We start from the raw sequence: 19733 nt of genomic DNA, 5'->3' as shown, positions 1-19733 counted from the left end.
ATCTGGGAAATACTTTTGGGGTTGATGTCAGCTGGGAATTCACAGCTGGCATCAAGGCCAGGGGTAAGTAATGGATAGTCATCTATCAGACACTGCCATTAATTCACAAATGTAAAGTAAAAAAACAGACACAGGAAAAATTATTATTTTAAAAATCACTCCCCACACTCCCTTGTTCACCAATTTAACCATTAAGTTACTGATGTCACTGCTCATGCAAAATAACCAGGAGTAACCTATGGAGCCTTGTTCTGAGAACAGGCTCCATATCTTTTATAAGAGAAACGCCGGACGTCATGGGATCACTATTTGAAATGGATTATGTCAGACCTGAAGGTTTTTTTAGGGAGCTAATAAAGTGTTGAACTATGGACTTTGTCTTGTTTTTATTTATTTAACGTCTCCTCTTTTTATTTCTTTCAGTTTCCCATTATTGTATACTTTATTAAATTTTAAGGGGTTTACAATAACAGGGGAGGGGGTAATTGAAGTATTTAAAATGCATTCTTAAAAATATTATTGAAAGAACAAAGAAGGGGAAGTTTCCCATTACTGGACTACATTTAATTCCATGGACTGGATGGATACATCTGATCTACAAGTTTTTTGTTCGTTTTTTGTTTTTTTAAATAAATTGGAGAACAAAAGAGTTGGAGGGAATTTTTAAAAATAAAATATTTTTTCCTGTGCCTGTGTCTTTTTGAACTCTAAACTTGCCGGGTTAGTAATAGGGCTGTCTGATAGATGCCTTTCCATTACTAACCCCTAGGTTTGGTTCCAGCTATCAATTCACAGCTGACATCAACTCTAAAAGTATTACCCTGATTGACAGGGCAATCGGAATTAGCCGGGCAAAGTGCCAGAATAGGCGCATCTAATGGCTGCATCACTTGTAGGTTGACTGTTGGTTACTATATTTAGGCTAGGAAAGGCCAAATAACTATAGGCCTTCGCAGCCTGATAATACCAGCCCCCAGCTGTCTGCTTAACCTTGGTTAGTTATCAAATATACGAGGGACCCCACGTCGTTTTTTTCAATGATTTATTCATTTAGTACAGCTGGGGGCTGGTATTATCAGAAAGGGAAGGCGCATGGATATTGGCCCTTTCCCAGCCTGATACCAGCCCATAGCTGCTGCTTAACGTGGCTGGTTAGCAAAATAGGGGGGACTTAATATTTTTAAGTTATTTATTTTTACACTACACTTGCAACTATCATGCTTGGGTTAGGAGAGCAAACAGTCAGTGAGAGGATTGCAAGAATATAGCAGACTGACTGCAACCAATCACACACGCCAGCACAGAGGGTGGGGGAAGCAGTGAATATTAATGTTGTGTAAACAGAGGGGGGGTTGTATAGCAGACTGACTGCAACCAATGACAAACGCTGGCACAGAGGATGGGCAGGGACAAGTGAATATGCACTTTGTTTAAACAGCGGGCGAGTACAACAATCTAACTGCTGTCTTGTCTTCAGGGAAACATGGTATGGTTAATTGTTCTGCTCTTACCCCCATTAACTTCCTTTTGCAGCCCCCTAGCTCTTGCTAGGATCATTTTACAGTACTTAAGTTTGGGTCCACATTAGAGTTGAGCGCGGTTCGCGGTTCGAGGTTCTCCAGTTCGGGGCTCGAGTGATTTTTGGGGCTGTTCGAGATCGAACTAGAACTCGAGCTTTTTGCAAAAGCTCGATAGTTCTAGATACGTTCGAGAACGGTTCTAGCAGCAAAAAGCAGGGCTCTTTACAGCTACAGTGTGCAGGAGCCAGCTGGCAGCCTGCCACAAGCTGGTAACCAAGATAAACATCGGGTATCCAAGCAAAGCGCTTTGGTTAGTAACCCGATGTTTATCTTAGTTACGTGCAGGAAGCCCACACTTTCCCGCTCAGCTCGCTCCGCCCCCTCCTGCCCGCGGCATGTATACATACATATACACACACGCACACACACACACACTCTCACACATGCAACCCCCCCCCACCCCCCCCCCGCTCGGCTTACCTGCGGTGATGAAGTCCCGCCATCCCGACCTCAGCGCTGTCACTGTCCTCCATGGCCGCCGCTTGTCACATCACCTATCGCTTCCGACCCGAGACTGACACTGGCGGTGACGTCACGGACCTCTCGCGATACTTGATGTGAAGGCGCCGGTCATTGACCTCAGTGACAGGGGCTGTCAGTGTGCTGGAGATCAGCGCAGGTAATGTACCTCGCTGACAGCAGCACTTGTCATGCCCTGCAGTGACCTGGGCTGACCCATTGATGTTAGCTCAGGTCACTGCATTGCTCTCCCAGCCAATGGGGAACATCCTGCTCTTCATTGACTGGGACAGTGTGGATCGTCATGGCAACCCTTTGGATTACACCAGACCTGGATTTGTTTTTCTTTCTAATAAATTGGTTAAAGAGGGAATGTTTTGGGGAGTGTTTTTTCAAATAAAAATGTGTTTGTCGTCTATTTTTTTTTATTACTGACTGGGTTGGTGATGTCGGGTATCTGATAGACGCCTGACCTCACCAACCCCAGGGCTTGATGCCAGGTGACATTACACATCTGGTATTAACCCCATATATTACCCCGTTTGCCACCGCACCAGGGCGCGGGATGAGCTGGGGCGAAGCACCAGGATTGGCGCATCTAATGGATGCGCCACTTCTGGGGCGGCTGCAGCCTGCTATTTTTAGGCTTGGGAGAGTCCAATAACCATGGACCTCCCTAGTCTGAGAATATCAGGCCCCAGCTGTCTGCTTTACCTTGGCTGGTGATCCAATTTTGGGGGACCCCTACGTGTTTTTTTTTTTTAAATTATTTATTTAATTTAAAAAAACAGCGTGGGGTGCACTCAGTTTTGGATTACCAGCCAAGGTGAGGTTGCCAGCTGTGGTCTGCAGGCTGCAGCCGTCTGCTTTACCCTAGCTGGCTACAAAACTAGGGGGAACCCTACGTCATTTTTTTTTTTCATTTTTTTGGCTAAATACAAAGCTAAGCACCCCTTAGTGCCACATGAAAGGCACCAAAGGGTGCTCCACTTTTTCTCCATTTATTCTCCACTTTTTCTCCACTTTTTCTCCATTTTTTTCTCCACTTTTTCTCCACTTTTTCTCCATTTTTTTCTCCACTTTTTCTCCACTTATTCTCCACTTTTTCTCCACTTTTTCTCCACTTTTTCTCCACTTTTTCTCCACATTTTCTCCACATTTTCTCCACTTTTTCTCCACTTTTTCTCCACTTTTTCTCCACTTTTTCTCCACTTTTTCTCCACTTTTTCTCCACTTTTTCTCCACATTTTCTCCACATTTTCTCCACTTATTCTCCACTTATTCTCCACTTATTCTCCACTTTTTCTCCACTTTTTCTCCACTTTTTCTCCACTTTTTCTCCACTTTTTCTCCACTTATTCTCCACTTATTCTCCACTTTTTCTCCATTTTTTTCTCCACTTTTTCTCCACTTTTTCTCCATTTATTCTCCACTTTTTCTCCATTTTTTTCTCCACTTTTTCTCCACTTTTTCTCCACATTTTCTCCACTTTTTCTCCACTTTTTCTCCACTTATTCTCCACTTATTCTCCACTTTTTCTCCACTTTTTCTCCATTTTTTTCTCCATTTTTTTCTCCACTTTTTCTCCACTTTTTCTCCATTTATTCTCCACTTTTTCTCCATTTTTTCTCCACTTATTCTCCATTTATTCTCCACTTTTTCTCCATTTTTTTCTCCAATTTTTCTCCACTTTTTGTCCATTTATTCTCCACTTTTTCTCCATTTTTTTCTCCACTTTTTCTCCATTTATTCTCCACTTTTTCTCCATTTTTTTCTCCACTTTTTCTCCACTTTTTCTCCACTTATTCTCCACTTATTCTCCACTTTTTCTCCACTTTTTCTCCATTTTTTTCTCCATTTTTTTCTCCACTTTTTCTCCACTTTTTCTCCACTTTTTCTCCACTTTTTCTCCACTTTTTCTCCACTTATTCTCCACTTTTTCTCCACTTTTTCTCCATTTTTTTCTCCATTTTTTTCTCCACTTTTTCTCCACTTTTTCTCCACTTATTCTCCACTTTTTCTCCACTTTTTCTCCACTTATTCTCCATTTATTCTCCACTTTTTCTCCATTTTTTTCTCCACTTTTTCTCCACTTTTTCTCCATTTATTCTCCACTTTTTCTCCATTTTTTTCTCCACTTTTTCTCCACTTATTCTCCACTTTTTCTCCACTTTTTCTCCACTTATTCTAAACTTTTTCTCCACTTTTTCTCCACTTATTCTCCATTTATTCTCCACTTTTTCTCCACTTTTTCTATGGTCGGTCTACCCATTAGCTCTGCCATGCATACTGTAGCTCTACACCTACTGCACATGTTACTTTATGATTGACATCTCTTTCGTACCAGAGCTGTCTAAGTCTACTCTGACCCCATATTTGTCATTACTATATTGTCCTTGTACTGTATTATGACATTTGTATCATGTGTTTCATTTCTTGCTGTGTTGCAATTTTTTTGCTGCATGCCAATTGTACCTCTACATTGTTCGAGTTTGTTATTGTTCTCTCACTCTTATGTGATACTGATTATTGTCATTTTTCATGATTACATGCAGATAAGTCCAATCTGACGAAGGCTCAGGCCGAAACGTCAATTGTAACTTGTTTTGGACAAAAACATATATGCTTATGAAAAAAAAAATGTTCTTAATACGGACCAATAAAGAGTGATTTTGCATTACTATCCATTGGGACTTACTGACTTAGTCTGGGAAATTTAGAGTGCCGAGGTTACTCACTAATTTTATCTATTATTACCTCTGAGCACCTATATACCAGTGAGCAGAGCTTCCTCTACAGTAGTTCTCCTAATTAGGCATGCCCTTACATCATGAGCAGGGCATTGCAGCTTTGGTAGCAACCATTACGACATGGACTCTGCTGCTGTGGACCCGGGGAGAGTGAGTGCAGATTCATTGCACCCACACTCCTCACATGAAGGGTCCGCACTCCTAGAAAATGGGGGATACGTTCCCTGAGTGTCTCCCCCCCATATTCTAGACGGTCCAGAGTCGTCGTGGGACCCCTTTATTTTTTTTCTTACAATAAATTGGTGAAAGAGGAAATGTTTTGGGGACTGTTTTTTCAAATAAATTTCTTTTGTCGATTTTTTTTTTTTTGTTAGTACTGACAGTTTATGATGTTGGGTATCTAATAGACGCCATGACATCACAAACTGCTGGGCTTGATCTCAGGTGACTTTACAGCTAGTATCAACCCGATTTATTACCCCGTTTTCCACTGCACCAGGGCACGGGATGAGCTGGGGTGAAGCGCCAGGATTGGCGCATCTAGTGGATGCGCCACGTCTGGGGTGCCTGCGGCCTGCTATTTTTAGGCTGTGAAGGCCCAATAACTATGGACCTTCCCACCCTGAGAATACCAGACCACAGCTGTCCGCTTTACCTTGGCTGGTGATCCAATTTGGAGGGGACCCTACTTTTTTTGTGTAATTATTAATATTTATAAAATAATTATAAAAAAGAGCCTGAGGGGACCTCCACATTGGATCCCCAACCACGGTAAAGCTGCCAGCTGTGGTTTTCAGGCTACAGCCGTCTGCTTTACCCTAGCTGGCTATCAAAAATGGGGGGACCCAACGTCATTTTTTTTTTTAACTATTTTTTAAATAGAAAAAATTAATGGGCTTCCCTGTATTTTGATTGCCAACCAAGGTAACGGCAGGCAGATGGGGGTGGCAACCCATAGCTGTCTGCTTTATCTGCGCTGAGAATCAAAAATACCGCGGAGCGCTACGTCATTTTTTTAAAGATTTATTTTTACAGCACTGTGATGTCCAGCAATCAAAATACAGGGAAGCCCATTTTATTTTTAGTTATTTATATAAATAATTAAAAAAAATAAATATGGGCTCCCGCTGTATTTTTTGTATTGCTAGCTAAGGGTAATCCAAGCAGCTACTGGCTGCTAACCCCCACTGCTTGGTGTTACCTTCACTGGCAATGGAAAATCCAGGGAAGCATTTTTTATTTTTTTTGCCAAAAAACTACAAAAAAAGGACGTGAGCTTCGCCATATTTTTGTATGCTAGCCAGGTATAGCAGGCAGGTGCTGGAAGAGTTGGATACAGCGCCAGAATATGGCGCTTCTATGAAAATGCCATTTTCTGAGGCGGCTGCAGACTGCAATTCGCAGCAGTGGGGCCCAGAAAGCTCAGGCCAACCTGTGCTGCGGATTCCAATCCCCAGCTGCCTAGTTGTACCTGGCTGGACACAAAAATGGGGCGAAGCCTACGTCATTTGTTTTCTAATTATTTCATGAAATTCATGAAATAATAAAAAAAGGGCTTCCCTTTATTTTTGGTTCCCAGCCGGGTACAAATAGGCAACTGGGGGTTGGGGGCAGCCGTACCTGCCTGCTGTACCTGGCTAGCATACAAAAATATGGCGAAGCCCACATAATTTTTTCAGGGGGCAAAAAACTTCTGCATACAGTCCTGGATGGAGTATGCTGAGCCTTGTAGTTCTGCAGCTGCAGTCTGTCTGTATGGAGAAGAGCAGACAGCAGCTGCAGAACTACAAGGCTCAGCATACTCCATCCAGGACTGTATGCAGAATTTTTTTGCCCACCAAAAAAATGACGTGGGCTTCGCCATATTTTTGTATGCTAGCCAGGTACAGCTGGCAGCCACGGGCTGCCTCCAACCCCCAGTTGCCTATTTGTACCCGGCTGGGAACCAAAAATATAGGGAAGCCCGTTTTTTTTTAATTATTTCACTTATTTCATGAAATAATTAAAAAACAAAAGACGTGGGCTTCGCCCTATTTTTGTGTCCAGCCGGGTACAACTAGGCAGCTGGGGATTGGAATCCGCAGCATAGGTTAGCCCGAGGTTTGTGGGCGCCTCTGCTGCGGATTTCAGTCCGCAGCCGTCCCAGAAAATGGCGCTCTCATAGAAGCGCCATCATCTGGCGCTGTATCCAACTCTTCCAACAGCCCTGGAGCCGGGTGGCTTGTTGAGTAATCATGAGTTAATACTGGCTTTGTTTTACCAGCCAGTATTAAGCCAGAGATTCTTAATGTCAGGTACGTTTGACCCGGCCATTAAGAATCTCCAATAAAGGGTTAAAAAAAAGACACCACACAGAGAAAAAATACTTTAATAGAAATAAATACACAGACACATTAGAGACTCCATCTTTATTACCCCCTGTCAGCCCTCCACGATCCTGCTCTTCTGTCTTCTTTCTTTCTAGTGTAGTAGTAGTGACGATTGTAGTGAGGATGAGATTCACCAGCTCATCACTTGGGGCTGGGGAACCTCCATCCTCACTACAATCATCACTAGTGTAGTAGTAGTGACGATTGTAGTGAGGAAGGATGAGATTCACCAGCTCATCACTTGGGGCTGGGGAACCTCCATCCTCACTACAATCATCACTAGTGTAGTAGTAGTGACGATTGTAGTGAGGATGAGGTTCACCAGCTCATCACTTGGGGCTGGGGAACCTCCATCCTCACTACAATCATCACTAGTGTAGTAGTAGTGACGATTGTAGTGAGGATGAGATTCACCAGCTCATCACTTGGGGCTGGGGAACCTCCATCCTCACTACAATCATCACTAGTGTAGTAGTAGTGACGATTGTAGTGAGGAAGGATGAGGTTCACCAGCTCATCACTTGGGGCTGGGGAACCTCCATCCTCACTACAATCATCACTACAATCGGGAAGCAGCGTGCAGCCTTCACTCCGTGAGTGATCAGTGCTGGCTGCTAGCGGTAACGCTGACAGACGCGTTACCATAGCAACGGTGCTCTCGGAGCCGCGGTTAGCGGTGACGTCACCGCTAACTGCGTTGCTATGGCAACGGCGATCTCCGTTAATGACCGGCTGTGTCAGCCGGTCCCTAACGGAACGGGGAGTCGACCGTGTGCTAGAGCATGTCGCCGGTACACGGCGATACACATATGTGCACCGTGTACCGGAGAGATGCACTCGCAGGTCCTACATGACGTGTCATAGTCATGTGACCAGTCTGTAGTTAATGAGATAATAGCCACGTGACTGGTCACATGGCTATTTTGACGTCACGATAGGTCCTGCATCTCTGCTGGCAGTGCAGGTCACCGGGAGGATTCAGCGATCATCGGATGGAATAGCGGCAGGAGACAGAGTGCAGAAGGGATCGCGAGGACCGGTAAGTGTTATGGCAATGTTTATTAACTCTTTGTGTACATTTATAATGCATTTTTATGTGTTTGTGATTGCCTCCCATTCTAGCCTATACGTTTGAGTTCGGTTCGTCGAACGTTCGACGAACCGAACTCGAACGGGACCCCCGTTCGGCGAACCGGCCTCGAGCCGAACCGGGACCAGTTCGCTCATCTCTAGTCCACATTGACATATATTGGTGTCACAAACCACCGGGGGGGTCACTCAGAAATCCCCCGCGCTGGCTACCAGTACGTCACAATCGGGGGGTAACAAGTGGGGGTCACCCCTCCTTTATACCTCCCGACCGACAGACAGAGCACGTGACGCGCTCTCTAGCGCCCCTCTTATAGTCAGGCCAATTATGGAATTGCCCGACAATAAGCAAGGAGGCCGCTATACTACTTATGCCGATTATTGAAGGGTCCCCGGTGAGAGTAGGGTATATATTCCCCCGACCTCCGCGGGCGGAATATATAAAATCTCCCCGAATCTCACTGGCCTCCCCACAATAATCCTTGGCACAATTCGCTGCCACCAACCGATTTACGGTAACTATTAGCCGAACACACAGACGTGGGATTCAAGATCGAGATAACAGAACAGCCCAAGATTAATTATATAATTTAATCAGCCTAAAGCACACTAGAAACTACAATATATACAATAGGGAATCTACAGAATATACATATGTCAGAGTACAGTTACAGTCAAAGCATGGGTTACAAACAGGCATACACAGTTCCAGCAGTTACCTTGTTGCGTCTGGCCACAGGGGGGCGCTGTACCCAGGTTTCTAGGATCCTTCCCACAGATGTTTCCTACACGTGCCCCCAGCGAGAAGAACCCTGGAAAATGGCCGAAGTAGGGTTATCAACCTGGGCAGATCCAGGTCCCCTCCTACCTTAGTGACCTCACAGGGAAGCACTGCCACTCCCCCTGCATGGATCAGAATTATCCAGCAAAGGGGATATTGGCCATAACTTTGCCTGGGAGCGTCGTAGGCAGACGCCAATGCTCTCATTGTGACAGTTATGAATTTAGCCACAGAACGAGGGGACTCATGACCTGTCTGCCAGTTCCCCATTGGCTGATATCACGCCTGGGGCATTTCCCAATGTCCTGCTCCCATAAAAAGGGGGTGCCGGCATCGTCCACATGCGGAGACACCATTTTTATGGTTGCCATATTTATCGGAAATATGGCTTGCGAGATATGAACCATTTTTTACTGGAGTCGTTCTGTCTAGCTAGTTCCATAGCCTTGCTAATGAGATAGCAGCTCCTACTACAGGGTGACGGCAGGGAGTCATCCTGTGTCCATTGTTCCCACACCACCTCATCTCCATATCACAGGACATGGCCATGGAGGTGTAAGTGGAACACTGAGAACAAGAAGGGAGGGGGCACTGCCAGGGAGTGATGAGAGATCATGACTGGAGTCATAATTCATCTTCATATCCCGGGATTTGCCTCACAATTGGGTTCAAGTTCAGGTAAAATCCAGGTAGCCATCCCAAATGTTGGAGTAAAGACCGGCCGAACCCAGCAAACCCAAACATCCACAGGTAGAGATGAGCGGACCCGTAGAAGTTCAGATTCGCCTGGTTCAGTCACACTTTCAGTTCAGGACCCGGACTTGACCTGAACTTGATTCCAGAGCCGGCACTCCATTGGAAGTCACTGATTGGGCAGTTTAGCTCTCTACCCACATATAGCCTGTGATAACCAAGCATTTCTGGGGATGGAGTAAGGGGTTTTTTTTGTACACACTACATCCGAAAACTTTGTTTTTACCCCCATGATAGCCATTCAGAGACTGCAAGAGTCTCACATAGGGCCAAGCACCGAGTGCACCCAAGCACACAAATGCTTGATTGAGTGGTTAGCATATGTGTTTGGTACGAACCCCAAACTTTACAGTTCTGGTTTGCTCATCTCTAGCCACAGGTCCACTCTTCCCTAAGACCAGAACTCATTATCAGGATGTGCCAAGTAATGATGTCTTCAGTAGAAATGCAACTTGAGGATAATTGCAATAAAAGTGTAACTTGTGCTGTGGGCCTGGTTGGACCAGGTCTCACGTGGGATGTAGTCTAGGCAATAATAATCTCCTGCTCATAAAACACTTTTTGTATTGAAATAACAGCACACAGCCTAATAAGGGACACATCCATGAAATCAGTGTCTCAAGCATGACCTCATGCTGCCCTTAGATTAAATAGCAAAAACCTACTGAAAAATTCCCTTTAATTCTCCTGCCAAACAGTGATCAGGGCACACAATAAATTTTGCAAATAAAGCTAAAGTCACACTTGTGTGTGACTCGCTTCATTATCGTCCACTCGCTCTTCTAACAGGAGCATGCAGCTTCATGTATTTCTATGCAGCTGCATGCTCCTTTCAGGAGAGCGGGCGGCCAGTCCAGGTGATGCGATGCGATCTTCGTGCGAGTCACACGCAAGTGCGACTCCAGCCTAATGCAGAAACATTTAGAATAAGTTGAAGAATAGGCACCTAAGAGAATGCTCTCTTAGGTGCCTAAGATTTCCAGGATGTCTTCTCTTTCTTCTGTACCTGCTGCCCCTCTTAAGCCCTATGAATAGGACACAAAATGAAGATATGGTACATAATATAAGGTAGCATCCAGTGACAAATGTCTGTCTTTTAATGAAGATGTAAGCTTGAAAAAAAATCTGAAGAATTGTACTCATACCTGTGCTCAGTCTGTACATGGTTACCAATGATGCCATTTATTTAATGCAATTATTATTTTTTATTTTAGGATTGCTTTTCCATGACAAATGTATCATGGTATGGTGGAGCAAGTCTCAGCGCGCAACACTGGCCCATGAACAATATTAATGTGGCTTTACAACCATTTGTGATCAGCAACCTAAAATCTAGTCATGGTGCCTATGGATCTGTTTTAGAAAAATATTTTTTAGGATCAACTGGTAAGTTTAAATTCTTTCATTATTTTATTATCGTTTATGAGGCCACATGCTGAGGCTAGTGAGTAGACTTTGACTGTAATGTTCAACTTCTCTATTGTATATAGTCTGATGATAGCTATGCTGGATGTAACTGTTCTACTTTTTGACACAGTAATTGTCATTGGTGTGCCCCACTTGGGGGAGCCCACAGGTGAATTATGGGACCAGAAGGTCACAATGCCTTATCATGCGCAGGTCTGCTGCTTTTGTTTAAATATAATTGCTTTCTTTTGGTGATGTAGGGGATAAGGAGTCCTTCTTGTCTGGCTATCCTTTGTAGCCTTGATCTCAGGTGCAGCTCCTTGTGATCACTCCCTTTTGCTATAAAAGTTTATGTCTTATCATCTGATGCTGGTGATAGAATAATTTCTAAGCAATCCACTTTGGAAGGAGCCAGTCTCTGGAAAAAGCTTAAGTGTTGTGACAATTGCAGATGTCATGCTTAGCTGCATTGGAGGAGTTTGAAGTGTTTTCCTTATTGTGTCTATTTTTCCCCTGTCTGTCTCCCTATCCTTGTGTTGTATTATTATAGTCTTGAGACAAGTGCTCTTGCCAGCCTTCTCACTAGCCAGGGTGATTTCAGGGCAAGCCAGGGCCTAGGCACGTGATCGGGTACAAGGGGAAGGACTTGTTTAGGGATGTTGAGGAGTCAGGGAACAGCCTAAAGTGAATAAAGGAATTGATCCTGCTCCCCTCTCCCTAGCACCAAGGTCCACCATTGTATAGTGTCCCCGGTGTACCTTGTGTATATAAATACCAGCTTTAAAAGTAATTTTTCCAGCAAAGGGTCCAAACCTGTTGCTTTTAAAGAATTGTCCACCATCATATGTACTCTGGTCACCAATAACATTTGGAGACAAGATCAAAATTGAGCTTGCTTATAAAAAAGAACCCAAGACAGAATCTTATGTTGTAGATCAGGAGATACAAAGGATTGTTGTATGAGAGAAGCTTCAAGAAAAAAATTAGCTCTTACAGTTGCTTTGATACGTGCCAAGTCCCCAGGAAACAAGTTATATAGGTCAAAAGACATTGGGATAATGTCTGTCCTTCCAATTTTTTCCACCTGTCAATTTTTAAGAATGAAATAAATTCAAGATAACAAGTATGGTCGGTGTGCTTGACATTAATTGCATCTTTGGGATAACTGAGATATTTCAATTTCTTGTGGTCAGTGAAGATTATAAAAGGAAATTTTGCACCCTTCAAAGATGTTGTCATTTCTACAAGTAGGTTTCACCACTAGCAGCTCATGGTCACTAGAGCTCAGCGGATCTTTTGAAATTCCAAATTGCCAACTTCACCAAATTCAAAATTTGAGTCACAGTGAATAAATCAGCATGAATCGCAATGCTGAAAAGCTTTGAATCGCTTGAAAAATACACATGGAGAAAGACAAAGAGAGAGATAGAGGGCCACGCTGACCATAAGAGGAGAGAGGAAGAGAGAAAGAGAGAGGGCCACGCTGACCATAAGAGCTTATACCCTACAGGAGAGAGGAAGAGAGAAAGAGAGAGGGTGACGCTGACCATAAGAGCTTATACCCTACAGGAGAGAGGAAGAGAGAAAGAGAGAGGGCCACGCTGACCATAAGAGCTTATACTCTACAGGAGAGAGAAAGAGAGAAGGCCACGCTGACCATAAGAGCTTATACCCTACAGGAGAGAGGAAGAGAGAAAGAGAGAGGGCCACGCTGACCATGAGAGCTTACACTCTACAGGAAAGAGAAAGAGAAACAGGACCCTGCTGACCATAAGAACTTACACTCTATAGGAGAGAGAGAAAGGACCCTGCTGACAATAGAAGCATACACCCAATAGGAGAGAGAGAGGACCACGCTGATCATAAAAGTTTACACTTTACAAGAGAGAGACAAAGTTCCATGCTGAACATAGGAGCTTATACTCTACAGAAGAGAGACTACTCTGTTGATCAAAAGCATTTACACTCTACAGGAAAGAGAGAGAACAAAAGAGAAAGATAAAGGACACCACTGACTTTAAGAGCTTGCACTCTACAGAAGAGAGACACTTACCCAGTGACTCTGTAAATGGAAAATTACTCTACTGTACAAACTGTGCTCCTCTGGGAACCGCTGATCTGTGATGGTCGAGATGCTAACCCCCACTGTACAAGGTATGATAATCCGTAAGATGTTAGAGCTGCAGGGCATTATGTAGACGTCTTCACGGCAATGCAAAATGAAGTTAGAATTTTCAGCAGTGTGGGAAATAGTAATGGGTATGTGGCGCCCTGGACTAGCCAGGTCGTCACAGATAACACACAAACACCCCCACCCCCATTAGACAGGGACACAAGCCAAACAAAAACCCTTGTTGCCTCCCTCCAGAGTCTGATGTCCACACCAGGTGGGGCGGAGCCAAGCGGTTGGCCCCACCCACCGAGGAGTTCACAGGCCTGGAGGCGGGAAAAGTGACAGAGTTTGGAGTTTGAAGTGAGAGGAGCGAGCACTTGGGTGTCTGGGTTTGTGGCCCAGGCACTGACAGCAAGGTTGGCAGATGGTGGTGGCCATCTGCAGGAGTGGTGAAGCAACGTGGAACCGTAGGACCGGGGTCGGGCGACGGCCCGCCGGTACCGACCGGGGAGCGAAGTGAAGCCAGCACACCCAGGCAGGGCCATCGGACCCCGACCAGGCTTGGAGCTGCCGTCAATAGTCAGATCCGAATGTGACTGGAACCCCAGGGGTTTCCTAACAGCAAAAGTCCCGATTGAAGGCAACCGCCCACACCGTGAGGGTATACAGCTACCGCCTAAGGCTAGAGACCCAAGGGCCAGCGCCTGCGGGCAAACGGGCTCCTCCGGTACCCATACACCGGGGAGCGGACTACCGTTGGGAATCCATAGTAGTCAGAAGGTGAACATCAAGGTGCAGGGAAAGACAGCCGCCATCACCTGTCCGGGGAGAGACACTGCAGCCGGCTGCGGGACCTGTCCATCCAGCCGTTTGGTTTACCGAGGACTTTGTACCTTTCTTGCTGAGTGAGTACACCCGTGCCATCCGGCACCGCGCCGCGCTGTTCCTGCAACCCTGCACCTCCCCAACCCTGCCTCCCCGTTACATCATCGGGCCCCGGGACCACCAACCCCTACCCACGGAGGGGGAAAACAACATCCTAGCTGCTCCTTACCATCGCTCCCGGGATCCCCGTCATCAGCAGCGGTGGTGCCTATCTTCACCATGACCCGTGGATGGAGTCACGGACTAAATTCCCCAAACCAACCACCCCTTTCACTCACGGGCGAGGAGCGCCGCTCGAGCCCCCGGATCTGGCCCACTGCTCGAGCCACCGAGCAGCCATCGCAGCAGCGCCGGACCCGAGCGTTAGCGAGCGCAGCGCAGTGGCGTCCTCCCCGCCCGCGACAGGTATGTTTTTGGATTTTTGAGAGCCTCGAATTGAATCTCAAAATGTTCGAATTCTCATGAAAATATGCTATACATTTCAGGAAATTTGACCAAACAATTCCACAGATCGATACGCTAATCTCTAATGGTCCTCAATAGAATAATTCTTCTACCAAGTATTGAGTCCAGTTTTGAACCTCTGATACTTTTACTAGATTCATGTGAGGAACCCTGAAGAAATTAAGTCACCAAGAAAATTAGTGATGAAATATTTACTGTGTTTTCCATCTGTCAGTCGCATTGATGAGTCCTGTTACATTTTATTTGCGCCATTAAACCTCATGAAATGTAGGAACATCTATTTAATCATTTAGATTATTTTAAAGCATCAGTTACTACTATCAGTACTTTCCTAGAGGATATTTTAAACTCTGAGAAGTCTCATGGGCCAAATCGCGATCAGAAGAACAAAAACCTGTAAATAATTGACACTTTCCTAAATTATTGATGGATCTCTTCTGGAGCATTGCAGATGTGAAATAAAACAGCAATCACAAGTAAATGCTGGTCGTAGTCTCCTCGGGATTGTCATGACTTGTACAGTCTTATATGATTGCTATACCATTTACACTAACAATAGTGGTTGTGAAGAGCTGTGATAATCAGGTCATTGGGGAACTTAGTGTAATTGTAATATTGATTATTGTAAAGTTGAACTCTGTAATATTTGCAGCAAAATGACAATAGATATTTGTGTACGATTGTTTGAGTTTTTTTATTACTACTTTTCAAATTAAAGCTGCACAGAGGTCTTATAAAAAGGTCTATATATCCAGTTAGAGTATTTAAAAATCATAGGAGTTGTCCCTGGCTTAGGAATCCCCTTTATTAGCCAGAGTGAACAGGAGACACTTTATAGTATTTATTATAGCCCTGTATTACATTGCACACTACATTTCTCCAACATCTGTCTTTGCCCTCATGTAGAAAGAATTGTCACCGCAGAATTAGACTACACAGGGTTTGTTTGTAGTCTGTTACCATGGAGAAGCAGCATAGCTCTGCATAGGAGCTGTATATACAACAAAAGGATGTCCAATTACTATTTCAAAAGTTACATAATCTTAATACAAACAATAGTTGATTAAATCTTTAGCCATCTAGTGAATCATTAGTGAGGTCACCACTACTTAAACATTGATGACTTATTCTTTGGATAGGTCATCAAAGTCTGATCAGCGTGCGCCCGACTCTCCTAATGATTTGAATAGGTGTCACAATGTGATTGTAGGAAAGCAAGGGATAGGGGGCTCCTATGCTGTCCCTCATGCTATGGGTCCCTAGGCTATCTCAAACTTCAGAGTTATCTCTAATGGTGGAGATGCCTGAGTCCCATTCTTGGCTAAGCTCCTGACCAGAAATGATGATATTCCCCTCTCCCACACAGAGATGAAAACACAGATAAAGACAGACAGGGGAAAATCCAAACTCTAACACACTACAAAAACACAAGAACCTGCAATGAGAGACTCAGGAGAAAAGCAAGAGTAGGAAGGTAGTGACAAACAGACAACAAGGATTAACTCCACAACTACAAGTACTACAACCACCATATAATGCCAGCATCCCTGCATCAGAGACGCCAACATACTTACCCTTGCGGCCAGACTGCATCCTCCCCCGCACTCTCACGGCTGTACACATGTGCACCAGCTTTGCCCTCCACCCGGGGCCTGTGCACAAAGCACAGGTCCTCCAGGAGTATGCTTAGGGAACACGCGCATGCCTACCCTCCTGTTAAAGGGCTGTGCTATTCCCTGGAAGTGCCTTTTAGCCTATGGCTGAGAGACACTAAGTACTTAAGGCATCCTCCCACTAGGGGACGTGCCTGCACAACATCCTTATTTAGTCAGTCATCTATCTGCTACCTAGTTGTCAGGTCTCATGCTTCTATCCCATTACCTATTTCTGAGTCCTCCTTCCCATTCCTATCTGTCCCTTGCCATGTCCACCATACGTGTCCATATCGACCTTCCTGTCTGACTCAGCTATCCTACCTGTACTTGCACCTGTGTCCGTACCTAAATACAATTCCAGTCCTGGGAATCAGCTGCCACAGTCCCGGTCACTGCCTTGGGAGTGGTACCTGGCATTTGCCTCGCAGCAGGCACTTAGTTAAGCGATTCCTGCTAAAGGGTAATCCCTAGTTTCCCCTGTGGTCCAGTGGGTTCATTCTTTCTTGCTGCCTCAAGAGCAACGGTAAGCATTACACACCAGTTAATCTGGTTCACAACACCTCACCAGACCAGCTAAGATAAACTATAGCTGGCACTAATGGAAGTGTCCAGCCAGCATATATAGGAGGGGAACAGATGTGATTGGCTCCCCCACAACATTTGATCAAAGATGACTCATAAGCAGACTAGCAGAGATTAACTCTTGCTAGCCTGCCTATGAACTACCAATCTGTTGGTTGATGCCTGAGTCTGCCTGTGCTGATCACAGACTTCAGAGAAGTTATCAGGTGGAGTGTCAGAATCAGTAGTCTGAACAGATCCTGAAGCTGCCAAGACAGAAGGCGAAGTTAGTAAGATCCTCCATGTGACAATAGGAGGCAAATGTGCAGTACCCGACTGCGGCCATTATCAGAAGACAGAGCCTTTGGAACTGAGCATTTTCGGCTGCCTGCAGTGGGAACAGCTGATAGGTAGTGGTGCAGCGTGTCAGACCCCGGCCGATCAGACATTGATGACTAAGAATAGATCATCAATGTTTAAGTAGGGGCTCCTATGCTGTTACTCATGCTAGGGGTCCCTAGGCTATCAATGACCTCAGAATAGAACATCAATGTTTAAATAGTGGGCAACCACTTTAAATAAACAAATTAGAAATCTGGTTTAAAGAATATTATTTCTTAAACTTTGTTAGAAAATTAAGATTTTGTAAACTTGGTTCCGTACAGGATACAAAGAACCTCCCACACTTTGCACACTTTATTAATGCACACTTTATTAATAATCCTCATAAAACATAACCAAATAAGTTCAATTGATACAAAATGTAGTTGACGCAAAATGCAATTAATAGTACTTTTAAAAGAATATAAAGGGATAGATATCATGTACCGAGGTAAGGAGGATGAACAAAGATAGAAGTAAATAACCACACTTGCCTTATGAATCCCTTAAAACAACCCTGCCTGACCACAGAGGTGGGCACCCTCAAAAACTATGCAAGATAGGTGGCACGCTAGTTGTCATAGCAGAAGTTGGACACCTCCTCCACTTACCTGCTGCTGCACCCTGTACTCCTAGCCAGTCCCTATACAGGTTGCTCACCTGTCGCCGAGCCGGAACCTGAAGCCCTGAGATGACCCTAGAACAGTCCATGACTAGGGTGTGGGCAGGTGACGGACACTAGCCCCACTGCTGCACTAGAACAACACACCGGGGAAGGAAGACAGACATTTTTTTTTAAAATCCAAATAAAGGGAAATGATCAGATTTTAAAATATATGAGATACATTATTGATTACAGTTAGTTTTCTGAGATTATTAATTACCAACATAGTAAAATGACATGGCAGATGGTATTTTCCTTACTTTACCTCTAATGACTGCCTATGTAATACCTACTGAATGACTACACTTGGGAGCCTCTAATTCTTATTTTTAGAGAATAGGAATCATTTCAGAGATTGCAATCTCATCTTCCCAGCACAAGATTACGTTAAGAAAAATATGAAGGATTCTATTTGTCCGATATTCTCTGCATTTGGTGTATGATTTCTTAATATTATTTTTTTACTAGGTGTTTCGGTGCTAATTAATTCAGATACTCCAATTTCCATGACAATTGAGAGGAATAAATATTTTTGTGTGGAGACACCAGCGAGCACTGAGAGGTTTCCGTTGCAATATACTATATGTACTGGGCAGAATATTCAGACTGTTCATCAAGAAATAGGAAACCAACTGTATAAGAGCCAGCGGATGCTTCCGAACCTCAGCATTGTCAGGTAACACAAAAACCATAGACAAAGGTCTGCAGCATCCTTGGCGTTGTCACTTCATTTTTTTCTTATGTCTTCTTATTTGCTTAGCAGTCAGTGACCAAATCCAATGCGTCGGTCTTGGACTTCAGAGATAGTGAAGAATGGAGAAATACCAATTTATATTTCACCTCTGGACAAGGCCGCATGACTCTTTGCCTGAACGCGTTTCCCCATCATTATTACTAGGGCATCATCCCTCTGGATGTACACCACTGTTACAGCCTACCACCATCATCGGTGTTTTATCACACATGGACGGGCACTATAGCATAGTACATTGGGGCTAAAAGCATCACCCTATTTGTGCATCATCCTCTATGACGCTCTTCCATTAAGATACAGAAACCACTGATATCGGGGAGCCTCCTGATGATCCGATATACAGGGAAACGTTCCAAGACAAAGCATCACATGGCTTTGTCCAGAGGTGAAATATGAATTGATATTGTCCACTCTTCACTATCAGTGGCTTGCTTTTTTTTTTTGCAAAAAACTCACCAACAGTCATGGCGGCGTCAAACTCTGTTTACATAGCAGGTTCTGACACTCCAGTCAATGGTTTCTCTGGTGTGTCACTGATCAACACAAATATAAAAAGACTGACCAGCAGATCTAGTAGGTGTGAAGAGGTGCATAGTGAAAATTCAACAAAGTTACAAAAATATGTACAGCAGCACTCTGAAAAGCTAAAATATGTAAACATTGAATATAGGAATTTTGGCTCTGCATTACTGCTAATGGAAAATATTAGATACTTGGTTTACAAATTGGCCAATTCATGTAAGCCTGACATCCAAGGACAAGGCGTACCTCTCTTTGCCGAGACCCTATCCTAATACGCCCCTACCCTTGTAAAAAAATACTACAAGTAATGGGAAGGTAGGATTCAGGTAAATGAACATGCTCTGGCTGAAGGGTGGAGTGCTCAGTCAGAAAGGAATGTAATACTAATATAAAAAGACTGACCAGCACATCTACTAGGTGTGAACAGGTGCAAGCTCAAAATTCAGCAAAGTTACACAAATATACAGCAGCACTCTGAAAAGCTACAATATGTAAACATTGAATATAGAAATTTTGGCTCTGCATTACTGCTATTGAAAAAAATG

General features: G+C 44.2%; 1 protein-coding gene across 1 annotated transcript in view; it reads left to right on the top strand.

Moving 5' to 3' along the window:
* LOC142255018 (SITS-binding protein-like) overlaps nucleotides 1-19733 on the top strand; it is a 127970-nt gene that overhangs the window by 71208 nt on the left and 37029 nt on the right. Inside the window, exons 2-3 of the mRNA XM_075326444.1 lie at nucleotides 10996-11167; nucleotides 18381-18588. Coding sequence (XP_075182559.1) covers nucleotides 10996-11167; nucleotides 18381-18588 — 380 coding nt within the window. The remainder of the gene's footprint in view (nucleotides 1-10995; nucleotides 11168-18380; nucleotides 18589-19733) is intronic.

Source organism: Anomaloglossus baeobatrachus, chromosome 10 (assembly GCF_048569485.1).
Source record: "Anomaloglossus baeobatrachus isolate aAnoBae1 chromosome 10, aAnoBae1.hap1, whole genome shotgun sequence".
NCBI classification, from domain to species: domain Eukaryota; kingdom Metazoa; phylum Chordata; class Amphibia; order Anura; family Aromobatidae; genus Anomaloglossus; species Anomaloglossus baeobatrachus.
The sequence above is the reverse complement of the archived record's forward strand: the minus strand, read 5'-3'. Positions and strand labels throughout refer to the sequence as shown.